Genomic DNA, 18,348 nt, shown 5'->3' on the forward strand with positions numbered 1-18,348 from the left:
GAAGGTTTTTGGAAGTCTAATGCATCTCAGATAATAGGACATTTCCTAAGGCGATAACCATCTTACAAATTGTACAATCTTTTGACAGAACTATAGTCTTTAGGAAATGCTAATCAGCTAATATATGAAAGAAGACCTACCACACTTCCATTGCAATTTCTTCTATTTATAGACAAATATTGTGTGTACTAATTTTTATGTTTAATAAAGTAAAAATCCTGACTTGCTATTATACCAGTTTCTTCCCTCCCTCCCTTCTGTCTTTCCTTCCTTCCCATCTTCTTTCCATGTACATTTTAATAGAGTTTGAGTGGGTAATAGGATGCAACCTAAACCTGTTATTTCCAATATAATGTGCGGTGTCACAGCTTTTGGGCTGGAAAAAGATTGAGATGAAAGGAGATTGGCAGCATAAAGGAATGAGCATTGATAGACAGTTACCCTGAAACTGAGGTTACCAGCTGCCCTGGTACATTCATGGATTACTATTGGTCAAGTAGGACAGCAATCAATGGCTTGACAGCTTTTATCTTCTAATCCATCAAGAAAGCATATTATATTGTTAATAGTTATACAAAAACTATTATTCAGAGTAGGCAAAGTTTCCATTGAAGAGTGATTTCCCAGCAAAGAATTAAGCACTGCTTGGGTATGGATGTGCACACAATAGAAGTCTCTTGGGACAGAGGCATGAGCTGGAGCAAACTGTACTATCTGGATAAGATAAGTCTAGATATAAAGTCTAGAATGTGGTCAGTGTTAAAATCCTAATGCCTATAATATAAAAGAATTTTATGATATCTGGCTGTTTGACCACATTTAAATAAAAAGTTTTGGCATCAGATAGGCATAGCCGTAAACTTTTCATAGGTCTAATTACATGATAAAGGGAAACATTTCTAATAAAAATACTAAAGCAAAATTTTCCTTTCAGTAATTATCACATCCATTCCTTTCAGTTCCCACTTCCAACACTTTAATTCATTCTTATCAACCGTAGTTTAAATGAAAAATGCTGATCTCTATACCTCAAATTTCAATTCCATCCAATTCTTTCCTTACATTGCCTCCAGAATATTCTTTGCAAAACATTGCTTTTGTCTCATTTACTAAAAAAATTCTCAAAAATGGACCATTAATAACTCATGGTAAACCAGGATCTAAAAACATCTACAGTCAGGCACCCATCTATCATTTTAATCTCAATTACTTCTTACATGCACACAATCTCCAATCTAGTTTAACTGGTCGTTTGTTGATATAAATAGGTTTTAAGGCCTTATCTCCACAGTGTTACTTATATTCTTCTCAATTCTGCAAATGTCTTTCATTTTGATTTACTGATTTAAAATTTATCCTTTTACAAAATCCAGTTTAGGACCATCACTTAACAATATTATTTGTGAAATATCTAGTCCAAACACATCCCTTCTTGTATGTTCCCCTAGAACATACCCTTTCCAGTTCTGTGCTGAAAATTTTGATGGAGTATCAATAATTCATGGTTCATGATGGTATCCACAATTACACTTGTTACAAATAAATCAATAGCCAAAGATTTTGAGAATTTGATTAATACAAAGGCACTAGACTCTAGAAACTCATCACTAATGTGGAGGAGGTAAATAGCTACATGAATAGTGTAACTGACATTATAAAGTCACACATGGGACAATGAATGTATGACCTGGCAAGCAAAGGATAGGTTTAGGCAATTTAAAGCCCCAGATCAAGATGTCAGCAGGGCCACTGCCCCTTTTAGACTCTGGGTGGAATTCTTTCTTGCCTCTTTCTGCCTTCCCACGGTGGCCAGTGATCCTTGGCATTCCTTGGCTTGCAGCTGAATCAGTCTAATCTCTGTCTCATTCATCGTATGGCCATTTTCACAGTGTTCCCTCTGTGAATGTCTGTATACATTTTCCCTTTTTATAGGGACAACAGGCATAATCTTGTATTAATTTGGTTAACATGATTTAATTGAACAAAGCATTTTTAACATAACTATAGAAATTTATAAATAAAAACTGTCTTCTGCCTTCATAAGCACTTGTCTCGTAGCCTTCCTCTGCCATCCCATACTGTAATGCAACTCCTTTCCTCTAATCTGTCCCAAGCTCTCTCATCTTCAAAATCTGCCTTTCTTTCCTCCACTCCAACTGGTCCTCCGTGAGCCAAAACAGGAAATGATTTTATTAATTATCAATTGCACCCCCTTTTAATTGGATGGTTGACTTTATCCTCTTTTTAAATATTCACATTACAACATTTACTTCAACCAGACATTAGCACTTTAAGCCTTCTCTATTATCCCTGGTTTCCTTCTTCCCTCTCAGTATTCTAAACCCAGTGGAATTTCAGACACAGGCTAGGGAGATTTGAATTGACAGAGAAGAGAACCTGGTAGTATCCATTGTCTACCATGGTACCTGTCCAGTAGAAACATAATGTAAGTTTTGTAGGTAATGTTAAATACTTTAGTAGCCTCACTGCAAAAGAAAAAAAAATAAAAATAAATTTAATGATATATTTTATTTAATTAAATATATCCAAAATATTATCATTTCAATATGTAACCAAAGTAAAAATTATTGAGATATTATGCATTCCGTTATTGTACTTAATCTTTGAAATCCAATGTATATTTCATGCATGTGACACATCTCAACTCAGACTGTACACATTTAAACATTTGGTGGCTATGTAGGGCTACTCTGTTGGCTAGTGGCTGTCACATTGATTGGGCTGTGCCTGCCTAGAGGGCGCCTCAAGGAAAGGTGCACTGGTCAGAAGATCTGAAATCTGCTCTCCACAAACAGCCCCCAGATCTCCAGAGGAAGTGGGGAAGCACTTGTGGTGCAATAGGAGCTTCATAAAATAGTCTTAAGAAGTTTTGATTATTTCAAGTCTATGTCACTTCATCACTGGATCTTTTATCATGGAATCTGGGATCCATATCTCCGTTTTGTTGTTAAATATTACTAGGTTTTTTATCAGAATATTCTTTCTTAGCAAAGCCTGCTTTCTATTATTCCCAACATAACTCTAATCTGACCATTAGATATCAAATATGATATGATCATTTGATACTAATATCAAAATATTATAGTCTCTGTAGCTAAAATCCTAGAAAAGTATTTTATTATTTTTAGCATATTTATTGACATTTCCTTTGGAATTTTAAAAACTATAGTCCTCTCTGTGTAAAACTCTAGAATGTGCAAACCTAGTTTTATTCTTCCTCTAAGTAGGAAATTTCTGAGAAATATGTATGTTTCAAGGAAGGGGTTTCTTCATTAAGAGAGCCATTACTGCATAACAAATAAAAATGTCAAATGAATAGATGAAGTTCCCAAAAAATGATGAAACCTCACAACCCCAGTGTTTCATATCAAAGGTATTTTCAACCCCCTATAAACACCTAGAGTTATCAGTAATCACAATGGATGATGCAAGGTAAGTTTTAATACTTCAAGCACATTTCAACCCTTACACTTCATTTATTCCACAAATTAGTTTACTATAAATCCATCATTGATAACAGATTTTATATATTCTTTCATAAAAAGTGATTTTGTTTCCTGCTTTTCACATTTGGAAAGCTTTTTCTCCCCTCTGCTTTTTCATACCCAAGTAAACATAGAAATCTTATCACGCCATTAATATAGTGCAAACTGTACAAACCCTGTCAGCATCACTAGAAACAGTTTGACACATTCCATTATGCCAAACACCATGTGAATGCCTTATGTCCTTAACATTTATAGATTTTTTATTATACAGCATAAGAAAAACAGAAATCTATTTCACCAAATAGAAGCTAATCAATATGTTTGATGGTTTTAGAATAGCTTAACTAGAAATTAATTTAACTGGATTCATCAGCCTATTGAGAAATGAGTGACAGTTTATAAACTTGTTCCTCCTGAATATAAATGCCATTTGAAATGTAAATGTAAATCAGCTGAATAAAAATAATTTGGGGTGGATAGTCAAATGTTTCTTCTGTACTAGTAACCTTTCTTACTTGAATTGACAAACATAATTCCACAAATCAATATCTTTCTCATGTTTATATCTTTCAAGATAAGAAGACTTATAAAACTTTTTAAAGACATTTCTCTAGAATGTGTTTATGATATGTTATAGATAATTTATCCTGTTTTCTTCAGCTTTAATGGGAGTTGTTGGCCATTTATTTTTTATTAATTTAAGAAAAGAATTTAGTTTAAAATTAACTAATAGAGATTACTTTTAAGTTTAGATTATGATTCTGAAGCATTTGTGTTTATGAAAACTAGTATGGGAGGTACTTTATAATTTAAATATGTTGGTGGAATCAGTTCAAGTACAGGTATTCTCTTAAAAATGTTTTTTAAAATGGTATTATTCATTTTAAACCAAAGTATGACCCAAGGTCTAGTAATTCTCAACCACTGCAATTTTGAATTATATCAGTTACCCTTCAGGAAACAAGTTCATTTTTTTCCTGATGGAGGCATATTTGTGAAAGCATTATTAACCAGTATTGTCAGAGGTCTTCTTCCCACAGAGATGACATTTTGGCACCAGTGGTGGCAAGTATATCACTTATCCAGAACAATTTTTCCATTGACATTCATAACCTTCATCTTATTAATACTGTGAAGAAAAATATCAAATTTCCATTGCAGTGAAGAAGATAATTCATATGCTGATGCTGGAATGCAAATTAATATTTTTTCTGAAAATTAATTGCAACGCACCTATTCAAAGGTCTAATACAGTACATCCCCTTAGCTCAGCAACTCCACCTCTGAAAACTTATCTTAAGAAAATAACCAGGAAGATAGAGAGGCACAGAGGGCTGCTCTGAAGGCACGGGCAAAGACAAGCACTCATCCAGTGATCCTACACATGCAAAATTGCAACTGTGGTAAACCCATGAAGAGCCATGTGTGCCCATGAGAGTAAAAATGATCCAGGTATGGAGGCCAAAGAATTTCCCTGTAGGTAAATCCCAATTTAATATGAGAGGCATGGGAATAAGTTAATAAACCAGAAACATTTGGACCAAATGAAACCAGAGGTATAATAGACACTAAGAAAAGGAGTGTGAAAAGTGCAAGTAACTGAAAATCAGTGAAGCTGGAGTAAATGGGATCACATGGGGCTTGGTGAGGGAGGAGTCTTTAGATACAGGTGGGGACTGAGTCTTTCAGCACCTAAGAGGACCAAGCTGTGAATGGTGGGAAGACAGTGCTGGACGCTGATATACTTAAATTTATAATTTCAAAATCTCTCTCTAGCTGTGATGGTAAGTTTAGAATGGAGAGGACTGATACAAGACCAATCAGAAACTGATGAATTTGACCAGGTAAGGATGATGGTAGAATGGACCAGAATAGAGGTAGAGAAAGAAACCAATGAATAGATTTCTAGATATACTGAGTAGGAAAAACTCACAAGGGAATAAAGATGCAGAAGTGTCTAGGTTGATTACTTAGTTTATAAACAGGGTTTTCTGGATAATTACCAGGGATGACTGGATGCCGACAATGAGTTTACCTTTGAAATAGGATTTTGAGAGTCTATGAGACATTAAAAAGGACATATAAGGAAGGATGTTGAATATACAGATGGTGAATTCAGAAAAGAGATTTACTCTGGAGATACGATTTCTTATTTTTGTTGGTGGTAAGTGAACTCCTGGGTGTGAGTTAGATAATTTAAGGAGAGTAGGTAGGGCAGAGAGTGTGAGATGGTCTGAAGGTACAGTGCATATCTCACAGAAATTTCAAAATTTAATGTCAAGGTAGAGAATGATCTAGAAAGATGGCAAGAAGTCAGAGAAGCAGAAAGAAAACTGAAAAGCAGTATATTAGAAAAGCAAGAGAAAACAATGATTTTTGGAGAACAGAAAGGAAGAGACAAGTCTGGAGAAGAAAGGTGAAAAAAATATGTGTTGAATTTACTGAAGTCATAGACCAATTGCTATGCAATGAGAGCCAATAGAGGGAAGGCTGGCAGTAGTCATTCATACCATCAGAAACTAAAATTAACTAGAATGAACAGAAAAAGGGAAACAAAACAGCATTTAATGACAGAGCAATGTCCAAATATGCTAATAGAAGTTCTTAAAAGGATTCATGGGTTTAATAAATAATTTAGAGTTTACACTGTATAGATGTGTATTTATTATTTGGCTATTTTTTAATGGTTCATGTATAGAAATAACATAAATGCTTACAGGTTATTCAGAAGAAAAGTTTCCAAATATTTAGATCATATGAATCATCTCTCAGGGAAAATGAAGATCTCACATCCAATTTAGCAAACAGTTATATTTATATATTTTTATAAATTACATATGTACTATTCTACTAATGCATTATCATCTCTGTAAAACACAGAAAAGAATAAAAATTCTAAAAGGTAAGTTAAACAATAACTTAGTATAACATTATTTCATTTCATAACCGTAAAACATTTTCTCATTTATTTTTAATAATGGATTTAATGGTGTTAGTGAGAACAATGTAAGATTAGATTCTTAGTGTAGTTTATTTTAATACTTGTTTTCTCCATTATAGCTAAACATATAATCGCCAAAAAATCAATATATATAGTATTCAGTGTGCACTTTGAGAAAGGTTATTACTAAGAATATAAATGCATGTCAAAAGATGAATTTTCTAATGTACTGTAATTGCCCATGATGTAAATTGCTGATAAAATGCTCAGACAGAGGTAGAAGTATTGGCTTAGCCACCATCTTGTTTAATTCTTGAGCCTGAATATTAATGCTACCTCAGATTTATCATTCCTTTATAGAGAATATTCTAAGACTATTTTCTGATGACTAGTGTAGTTAAAACTAGATAACTCAATCATGCCTTAATTGGCCAATGTAAACAGTCATATGCTGGACGAAAAGGGAGGTAAAGCACTGCTGATTGCATTTTTGGAATTTCCCTTCTTCCCTTGTGCCTTACATGCTGTGACATGTGATTGCCTGATGCATGAATTCAGTTAATTTCATTGTGTGCATTAACATTAATTTTCCTTATTTAGAGAAAATAACAATATCAGTAGATGTTTGGTATTTTCTTCCTGTACTCCAGTGGATTATTTTTGGAAAAAAATCAGAATAGGCAAGGTCATAAAAATATAATAAAAATCAAATACTGACCCCAGTGCTTAGGGAAGATAATCGACATAGATTTTTCTTATTTCTATGGCTAAGAAACTTTCTATATTTTCCATAATCTCTTGCTTTTTTGCTTACCACCAAAATATGTGAGGATCTGATAATTAGCCAACTACACTGGTGTATAAATTAGGTCTGCTATGTAACAATGCATCCAAGTTAAGATGCTAAATCAATCAAATTTTTATTTGCTTGCTCGTTTATTTTTTTGCATTCATTTGTTTTATTTTTTAGACCAGTTTATTTAATGTAGCATTATCCAAAAATGGCTAGCAGAAACAGAACAGGATTCTTGGCCTACCTTCTAACTCTTCACTGATACTAAACTGCATGGTGAAAACACATTGACCAATTCAAGCACATGCCTAGCTGCACACACACATGCATGCACACACATAGTAAAGTACATTTTCTAGACTTCTTCATTAAAAATAAGACACATTTTTGAGATTAAGACAAAATAGGAATAAACTTCCTCATTTATTATTGAGTTTCCTGAATCTTACTGCAATTCTAGTTTATTAGTGCAGAATTGTGTTTTCTTTCTGGTCAGTTATTCATTAGTGATTTTAAAAAATATTTCATCCATTAATCACTTTAATAGGTCTACAAACATCTTGAAATATCTCTTCTCCTTTTAAAATTTTACCACAAAACAAAATAAACCCACACCTACTTAGAATTAATTGAGAGGAATCCTTTTTCTCCATGCTTCTGCCAATATAATGTATCATGCTCATGTGAAATTTAATAAGTAGATTATGAATTCATATCAGAAGCAGAAATATTAGACATGAAGGCACTGAAACAGATTTGATAAGAACAAGTGCTCTGAACTCAGAAAGCTTGGGTTAAAATCCTGACTTTGCCATTAAACAACTGTGTGGCTTTGGAAAAATGATTCAAATTCCTGCATCATGGTTTCCTTATCTATGTACATCCCTGAGAATTGTTGAAAGAAAAAATTGAGTTAATATATGGAAAACAGTTATCTTAATTTCTGGCACAAATAATAAATTGTAAATGCTATTACAACATGATAAACTTTATTAAAGTATAATAGGATCACTTTCTTAAAGGAGTTTAAAATTTTCTGCTTCTATTCTCACTCTGAAATACAAAAAAAAAAAAATGTAATACAATTCCTGCTGAATTGGATGAGGAATAAAACAGACGTTTCTGTATCACACAGAATCATTTAAAAATTCATATACGTGACCTTTTAAATCTTGCATTAAGTTGAGAACATACATGCCTGTTATAAAGAAGAGACCAGTCTACATATTGCCTCCTAGAGACACTGTTCTTTATTTATGATCTCCTTTGGTCGTGAAGACCCACATGATTGTTCTGATGAATTCAGAATTATAAAATATTTTTGTGAAACTGTTTCTAGTTAGTATTTCAATCCTAATAGCTTAGTGGAAGACTTCTAGCATTTATGTAACAAAATCTGTGCCAGCTAAGATTTATATTTATTATTATACTACATCAAAGTTTAAAAAGCATCTGGAAATTCTTTCATAAACTTTCTGCATTATATAAAGAAAGACCAAGTTTTAACTAATCTCTTAATGAGATTTAGAAATGTATTTATTGAAGGAGTAGAATCAAACCAATGCCAAATAGAGAAATCTTTATTTTTCCATTTTATATCATCACAATCAAATAATATATGAACTAATGCAAAAATTAGTTATTCAAAAGTTAATATAATGTACCTAAGTTCCATTACTTAACTTTTAATATTATTTCTTCTGTATTAATAAAAACTCAGTTTAAAACCTGCAAAACCTAGCTTTCCAATGTTATGTTTCAAATTCACTCAAAATGACTGACAATTTATTCAATGAACTAAAGGGTGTGAAACTTCAATAGTGCAAAATTTGTCTAAATTCAGCATCTTTTTTTTACCTGCTTTGAATGTTAATCACCTAGTATATTTGGTGATTTTTCAAAAATTTATGCATTTATTTTGCTTGCATTAATCATAGTATCTATCTATCTATCTATCATCTATCTATCTATATCTATCCATACATACATATATCAGAGAATTCTTTGATGACTGAAGGTCTTTTTAGGCTTTTGGGTCAGTACTATTAAAATAAATCTCCCTTAGAATAGTCTATCAAAAGTTAATGCCTTCTTAGATTTGCAGAATACTTTGAAGTTTAGAAAGACGTTGCAATTATATACATAAACATGTATTTTGATTATTTTATATTCTCCCAAACTATGATATAATGTGGCACACACAGTTGAAGGTAGCAACCAATGGGTCAAGTACTTGTGAAATCCCTTACCCTTCAGGAAAAGGGGATTTTAGGACTTGCTAATACCCAATAGAATATGGCAAAGGTGATGAGATCTGACTCCCTGGATTAAGTTCCTTTGTAAGGTAAATATGATGGAATGTCACACTTGATCACATTATGTTATATAAGACCCCTCTGCAGACTGGAGTGAGAGATTCTGCTGCTCACCCTGAGGTAATGTTGTGAGAGGGTTCTGTGGAGAGGTTGGAACAGACTGTGGGCAGCCTCTGAGCCCTTAGAGTAGCCTCCACCTGACAGCCAGTAAGAAACGATAGCCCACAGTCATACCACCACAGGGATATGAATTCTTCCAAACAACCTGAATAAGACTGAAAGCAGAATCTTGAATATAAATATGAGCAACTTTTTCCTGAATGCATCTCCTCAGGCAAGGGAAACAAAATAAAAAATAAACAAATGGGACTACATCATGCTAAAAAAGCTTCCATAGAGCATAGGATACCATCAGCAGAACAAAAAGGCATCCTACAGTATGGGAGAATATATTTGTAAATGACATATCTGACAAGGGTTTAACATCCAAAATATATAAAGAACTCACATGTCTCAACACCCAAAAAGCAAGTAACCCTATTGAAAAAATCGGTGGAGGATATGAACAGACACTTCTCCAAACTAGAAAATCAGATGTCCAATAGGCAAATGAAAAGATTCTCCACATATCTAATTATCAGGGAAATGCAAATTAAAACCACAATGAGACACGTCACACCAGTTAGGATGGCCATCATAGAAAAGACTAGGAACAACAAATTCTGGCGAGGATGCGGAGAAAGGGGAACCCTCCTACACTACCAGTGGTAATGTAAACTAGTTCAACCACTATGGAAAGTAGTGTGGAAGTTCCTCAAAAAACTAAAGTTAGAATTACCATTTCATCCAGGAATTCCACTCCTTGGAATTTACCCTCAGAATGCAGGATGCCAGTTTCAAAAAGACATATGCACCCCTATGTTTATTGTAGCACTATTTGTAATAGCCAAGAAATGGAAGCAAGCTAAGTGTCCATCAGTAGATGAGTGGATAAAGATAAGTTGATACATATACACAATGGAATATTATTCAGCCATAAGAAGAAAACAAATCCTACCATTTGCAACAACCTGGATGGAGCTAGAGGGTATTATTCTCAGTGAAATAAGCCAGGTGGAGAAAGACAAGTACCATATGATTTCATTCATCTGTGGAGCATAAGAACAAAGCAAAATCTGAAGGAACAAAACAGCAGCAGACTCAGACCCCAAGAATGGACTAACAATTGCCAAAGGGAAAGGGACTGGGGAGGGTTGGTGGGAAGGGGGGGAGAAGGGAATAAGGGGCATTTCGATTAGAACACATAATGTAGGGGGTCACGGGGAAGGCAGTATAACACAGAGAAGACAAGTAGTGATTCTATCGCATCTTACTATGATGATGGACAGTGAATGTAATGGGGTATGTGGTGGGGACTTGATAATGGGGCGAATCTAGTAATCACAATGTTGCTCATGTGATTGTATATTAATGATACCAAAATAAAAAACAAAACAAAACAGAACAAAACAAAAAATGATAATTTAACACTAAAGTAATTAGGTAGCCATTAAAATAGTTATTATGAGGATGTTGCTCAAACATAGAAAATACTTAACACATAAATAACACTGAGTAAAAATGCTAGGGTATATTATTGGTACTATGTGTTTTATATACAGACAATTGCATATGTGTATTTGTAAAAAAGGTGTAAACTCTGAGAGTGGTTGACTTAATTAATAATATTTTAAAAGAGAAAGTATATATATATGTATTAAATTTGACATACAATAACACTCATTAAAATAACTATATCCAGAGTCTTTAATAAAATTCATTTAAAAATATAAAATAAAAGCAGAATATATGAAATCAGTTTTATACTTGAGCTACCATTTATTTCAATTTCAAGTCACTGGCTTTGGCTTGTTTATTAATGGGTTACAAAGCACAGTGGGTGATCTATTAAGGTTTATATGATCTCTTGGTAAAAAGTTATTCAAAAATAAAGAAACAGGGAATTACAATTATATTTCAATCTAAAACATAATGTTCCAATGGTCCAAATCAAGGAAAAATTCTTATTAAATATGAATAATATTGAATTAGAAGCACAGTAGTCCATGTACACACAGTCTGAAAAGAAAATAGACTCAATGTTTTAGTTATATTAAGCATGATATTTCTAGGTGAAATATGTTTCTCACATACCATTAAGTAAATTTCAAATCAAATTATTAGTATTCCAAGAGTATCTGTCTCCTTTGCCCTGCTTTAGAACTACTCAAAATATAACTCTAAGTTATCAAGCTTAGGAAATTGAAATGCAAATTTATATGTGGCCTGTATTCAGCTCAGTTAGGAAGCATGCAATTGCAATTAATGCAACTCACTTAAGTGATTAAAGTATATGGCAGTGCTGTCTCTTCTTTCCCCTATAAATAAAAGAAATGTTAGTAGTATTTAACTTTGACCCAGAAACAAAATGCTATTCTCACTGCAAAATGTCAGTGCCATTTATGAAGTTTAAGACGGATATCTCAGGTCAGACTTGTATTTTTTTAATTGAAGGGGAAAAACGGAGCAATACATATCAAGATTACAGCAAAGATATTGGAGTGTTTAGGAAAGAATAATGTTAATTTACTATTTGATTTTAAAAACTTGTAAACTTTATTTTGCAGGGTGTGTATGCTAAGACATTGAATCTTTCAAAAAGAGGCAATCGAAAATGAACAAAATGGTTAGGAAGTTTACTAAGCTGTGGTTTAAGTTTCAGGAGATTTCTTATCTTTTGCGCAGGCTGGGAGACATCTCAAAATATGTTTCAAGACTACTGATGCTGTACTAACTTCTGAGAACATTCAAATAATTTAAATAACAACAGTTCACTCAACTTTGCTTGATATAAACAAGCAAAAAACTGACACTAACATAGCTTTGAAATATGCATATCTAATTATTTAGGAAGGACAGGCAAGAGAAAAAAATCTAAATAGTAAACATTTCACATTTTGTGTGTCCTGAATCTGAAATTTATTCTTTGGGAAACCTGCTATTTGGATCCAAAGCATGATCTTAATTGTAATTCTGACCTCATGGTCTCTATTGTCTCCTTTTTTATCTGAGCCTTGTTCCAGAAATCTCCCCAAATATTTTTGAGAAATACAATGTTTTCAAAATATATTCTTTATCTGTTTAAATTAAGCAGAGTTGTTTTTTCCTCTTTGTTTTAAAAACCATGCACTTGAAAACATTATGCCAGAGTGGGTTGCAGGTCACAGACCAGTAGTCTAATGATAGTTACTGGCTCAGGTGAAAATGGAAAGTAAAGTCTAGTTATTATTAATATAACTGATTTGGCATCCTATGACTTACAAGGTGAAACAGTTAATAAAATTATCTATAATGATCTGCAAAGACCAAACTCTGAGGATGGATGGGAGGGATATGCCACTACTGTAAGAGAACATGCAGAACATGAAAAACAACCACTGTGGAGTGATGGGACTGAAACCAATAGTTTTGGAAAGCTTAGAGATACAAAATAACAATTTCATGATTTCCCACAGGAGTTTCACTGTCCCTGTGGGATTTATTATTTTGAAGTAAAAATTGTCAGTAAGGGAAGAGATGGTTACATGGTAATTGGTCTTTCTGCTCAAGGTGTGAACATGAATAGACTACCAGGCTGGGATAAACATTCATATGGTTATCATGGGGATGATGGACATTCATTTTGCTCTTCTGGAACGGGACAACCTTATGGACCAACTTTTACAACTGGTGATGTCATTGGCTGTTGTGTTAACCTTATCAACAATACCTGCTTCTACACCAAGAATGGATATAGTTTAGGTATTGCTTTCACTGATCTACAGCCAAATTTATATCCTACGGTGGGGCTCCAGACACCAGGAGGAGTAGTTGATGCCAATTTTGGGCAGCATCCTTTTGTGTTTGACATAGAAGACTACATGCGAGAGTGGAGAGCCAACATACAGGCGCAGATAGACTGGTTTCCGCTCGGAGATCGAGAGGGAGAATGACAGACGATGACACAGAAAATGGTTTCATCTTACTTAGTCCACCATGGGTACTGTGCCACAGCAGAGGCCTTTGCCAGATCTACAGACCAGACCGTTCTAGAAGAATTAGCTTCCATTAAGAATAGACAAAGAATTCAGAAATTGGTATTAGCAGGAAGAATGGGAGAAGCCATTGAAACAACACAACAATTATACCCAAGTTTACTTGAAAGAAATCCTAACCTCCTTTTCACATTGAAAGTGCGTCAGTTCATAGAAATGGTGAATGATACAGATAGTGAAGTACGATGTTTGGGAGGACGAAGCCCAAAATCTCAAGACAGTTATCCTGTTAGTCCTCGACCTTTTAGTAGTCCGAGTATGAGCCCAAGCCACGGGATGACTATCCACAGTCTAGCTTCAGGCAAAGGAGGTACTGCACATTACTCTGGTTTTGAAAGTTGTAGTAATGGTGTAATATCAAATAAAGTACATCAGTCATATTGCCATAGTAAACACCAGTCCTCCAATTTGAATGTTCCAGAACTGAACAGCATAAATATGTCAAGATCACAAGTTAATAACTTCACCAGTAATGATGTAGACATGGAAACAGATAACTACTCCAATGGAGTTGGAGAAACTTCATCCTAAATGGTAGCTCTAAACATGATCACGAAATGGAAGATTGTGACACCAAAATGGAAGTTGATTCGAGTCAGTTAAGACGCCAGTTGTGTGGAGGAAGCCAGGCCGCCATAGAGCGAATGATCCGCTTTGGAAGAGAGCTACAGGCGGTGAGCGTACAGCTGAGGAGGGAATGCGGGAAGAACACAGCAAATAAAAAAATGCTGAAGGATGCATTCAGTTTACTGGCTTATTCAGATCCTTGGAACAGTCCAGTTGGAAGCCAGCTTGACCCAATTCAGAGAGAACCTGTGTGCTCAGCTCTTAACAGTGCAATATTAGAAGCCCACAATCTGCCAAAGCAGCCCCCTCTTGCCGGAGCAGTGGGGCAGGCCACACAGTGTCTGGGACTGATGGCTCGGTCCGGAACTAGATCCTGTGCGTTTGCCACAGTGGAAGACTACCTACATTAGCTATGCATTGAAGGAGCTCACACTCACACCGTGGCATATAGTCAACATGGAAATAGACCAGCTCTGCTGATTTGGAATTTAGATTTTTTAAATTATGTCCTGGGGACAGGTTTTCGTCGCTTTACATGGCTTCCTAGTTCACAGCATGATGCAAATGATTTTCTAACTCGGTATCAGGAGAAATTATTTTCCATCTTTAACCTCTTAGTTGTCTAAGAGTTAAATATCACTGAATTTCAGACATTTAAATTGATCGTCACAAATCCCTTAAAACAATTACCTAAAAGAAACCAAAAAATCTTGCCGCCTTTGTTGGGGAAAGAAGAGGGGGAAGGAAATGGAACAAGTTGTGTTGTGTTAGCATATGGGTGATGTAAACTTCAAATTGGGAGCTGTTCCGACCCCCACTCCCACATAAGCATTCAGTCAGTGTAACTTGCAAAATACATAAACATTGGACAGTTTGAATTTATAGTGTTGATGGAAGAAATCATTTTTAATGTGTACTGTAAAACTTGAAATACTCAGGAGCTGAGTGAATATGTTTGTTGCTACTTACAATCCCAACCTGTTAGTCCCAGTAGTTTTGTTTTAACATCGTCCTTTTCAACTTTGTTTCCTGTTTAACTACGGACAATTTCTGTTATATACTCACAAGTTTAACTGTTGTATTATAACAGTATTACATGTCAACAGTGTGGTTATGACCTTTATTTATATAAAAACCCAAATATTTAGTCAGTTTACTGTGTCTTAATTTAATCTTTGTACACCTTCCATTTTTATGTGCTTAAATGAGTACTATATTGCAATAAAATGTAGTGATATAACCAGCCATTAAAAATTTACTATTACAAAAAATAAATAAATAAATAACAATTTCAAATTGCCATAAAGTTTGCATGATGTGGCTTGATCTCCTGTTTCTGCTACTCACCCTGACAAAAGCATTCACCACGAGAAATCTATATTCTAGATAACAGCTGGAGGATGAGAGAAATGTAGTGAACAATCTTGAAAGTAATTCAAACAAACAACAACCTAAAGCAAAGCCCCTCATCCATGTGCATCCAGATTAGTCCAACTACAGTCAGCCTGCAGCACAGGAGAGTGGTAATGATTCTGGGTTTTTTTGGTAAACTATTCAAAGTCTGAAGTCTTCTGTTATGCAGCATTAATTTGGCAACAGCTGGATAATTCAAGGTTGGACTAGGCTGTGTGAAATAAGGTGGTTATTTTGCCAGTGCTGTTTGAGAGGAGTGTTTGGAACAAACTCCTGATTAGAATGGATTAAATAATGGGAGGAAAATGCAGAAACCATCAGTGCAAACCTTTTGAGAAATTTATACATAAATGGAAGAGAAAAAATGGTATGACTTGGGATAGAAATGTTGAGTTAAAGTTTTAATTCTTGCATTTCAAAATGGTATAATTATGTACTATGTCCCATTATAGTTCAGGTTATAACTGATATTTTTGTTTCTAAATCAAGACTGCATCCACAGGTAATATCAGGAAAATAAAAATGTTTTGTTGATTTGGTCTACATAAGTTAGAACTGAGCTCTGGAGATGAGGAAAATACCAGGACTCAGAACTCTGTTGTATCAGTAGCATCATACTCTGTGTAATCTTTTCTGATTGCCTCCACCTAGCTACTTAAATAGAATGCCATGAGGGAGAAAAAAAAATCCTGCCACTAACTCCCTTTATATATCACTCCTGGGAATATATTAAATCTAGAGCAAAAGTTCTTACTGCCAAAGTATGTTAAGAGGCTTAATTAACAGATAATTATACCTCACATATATATCAACTATTAAATACATGCACAGAATATAAACACAGAAATCTTGAGCATTCTTACTTTATAAAACCCATTTGCCAGACACACTAAAATGGCAGTGTTTACCTTTTATTGAGCAGATAGGCAATTTTTATGAGAATCTGCAGATGTTGAGTCCTGGAAGTGCTCAGCAGTTCTGTTTTCTCAGCAGTGCACACAAATAGAATAAGGGCAAAAAAAAAATCTCCATTTGCCCTTGAGCACTTCTAGCTCCTCCTTGATTTGTGTGGAGATCTTCTCTCCAAATATCCTGCTTTCACCAGAGCATATGGACCAAGTGTGTGAATGGACTTTAGAAGCTAGAGAAGGATCCAAAGGCCCAGAATTGGTGAGATAATTAGCATGTGAACTCTTTGGGGAAGAACGGCAGAGCTTTCACCCAAACCACTGAAGTCACCTAAGCACAGATGTTACAGATACCCCTCCTGGGAGATAAACCATCTACTGGACTTAAACTTGTTGAATTTTTTCTCTTCACCAATCTACCGTTTTGCTCTTGAGAAAAGAGGGTCTTTCCACCTTTCTTATTTTATCCTGAGATTCTAATATGGGAGATAGTTGAGTGGGAATAATATTAGCTATCTCATCTGTCTCATACTAAGTCATTCTGAGAATTAGATAATTTCTAAATACACAGCAAACCAGGTGCCCCTTGTGTACATTTTTTTAGTTATATTCTCTCCAAAGAGGACACTGAAGTTTACAGATATGTCCTTATCCCACAGGACAATGACATCCCTTCAGACATTTGACAAACATTATTGAACACTTTGGTGAGCTAGAAAACACAATACCTGTATTCACAGAGCTAACATCTTAATGGAAGACACAATATACACAAAGGAACAAACAAAATAATTGCAGGTAGTGGCAAATGTTATGAAAAATTAAACACAATGATAGAATTTGGCAAGGGACTAGAGGAAGTTGCTATTTTGAATAGTTGATCAAATAAAAAGGCTTTCTGTAGAGGTAACAACTGAGCTGAGATCTGGCTTATTAGAAAGTGTGAGACAAGCAAGATCTGTGGGAAAAGCATTCAGAACAAGAGAAGCAGCAATGGAAATGCTCCAAGAAACAAAAAAACCTTAGCATGTTTTAGAGAAAGAATTCAACATTAATAGATTATAGTGAAAATGGAGAGGTATAAGATTAGAAAAAGAGAAACTACCTCATGTATAGGATTTATCTTCCTTTGAAAAGCAAGCATAATAACCTTTGGTAATTTTGATTATGTTTGAAATAATAAACTGACCCACTGAAAAGGCCTGGCAATGACTGGTGAGAAGCACACATGTATTAGAAGAGTGAATTCACATTGCTTAGTCACTGAGGATGTAACAAAGGATGCCTCTATATGATAAAAACTGAAATAAATATCTGGGATGAAAACAAACAACTTGGGAAACACTACATAAGCTATTGTCTTGTCTATATCTTTCCAAATGTCTGCATTTTAGGGATCATCCCAATGCCCTAGATAATTTTTTAAATAAATGTTATGTTAGAATAGTTTAAATTTACTAAAAATTTTTAAAAATAGTACAGAGTTCTTATACAGCCTATACCCCATTTCTCCTGTTACTAAGATCTAACATTAGCATGGTATATATGTCACAATTAATGAACCAATAATGATACATTATTACTAACTAAATCCATGCTTTATTCAGATTTCCTTAGTTTTACCTGAAGTCTTTTTTCTGTTCAGTGTCTCAGCCAGGTCACCACATCTCATTTAGTTATCATGTCTCTTCTTGACTATGACAGTATTTTAGACTTTCCTTGATTTTGAAGACCTTGCCAGTTTTGAGTACTGGTTAGTTATTTTATAA

General features: G+C 34.4%; 2 protein-coding genes across 2 annotated transcripts in view; both read left to right on the forward strand.

Annotated features, from left to right (window-relative positions):
• VPS26A (VPS26 retromer complex component A) overlaps window positions 1–18,348 on the forward strand; it is a 183,307-nt gene that overhangs the window by 80,738 nt on the left and 84,221 nt on the right. The window lies entirely within an intron of this gene.
• On the forward strand, window positions 13,132–15,392 carry LOC118931461 (ran-binding protein 9-like). Its single transcript, XM_036923994.2, is given in 2 exon segments — window positions 13,132–14,202; window positions 14,205–15,392. Coding segments are annotated over 2 exon segments (1,485 nt in total). The 5' UTR covers window positions 13,132–13,181; the 3' UTR covers window positions 14,669–15,392.

This window comes from Manis pentadactyla, chromosome 8 (genome assembly GCF_030020395.1).
Source record: "Manis pentadactyla isolate mManPen7 chromosome 8, mManPen7.hap1, whole genome shotgun sequence".
Lineage (NCBI taxonomy): Eukaryota > Metazoa > Chordata > Mammalia > Pholidota > Manidae > Manis > Manis pentadactyla.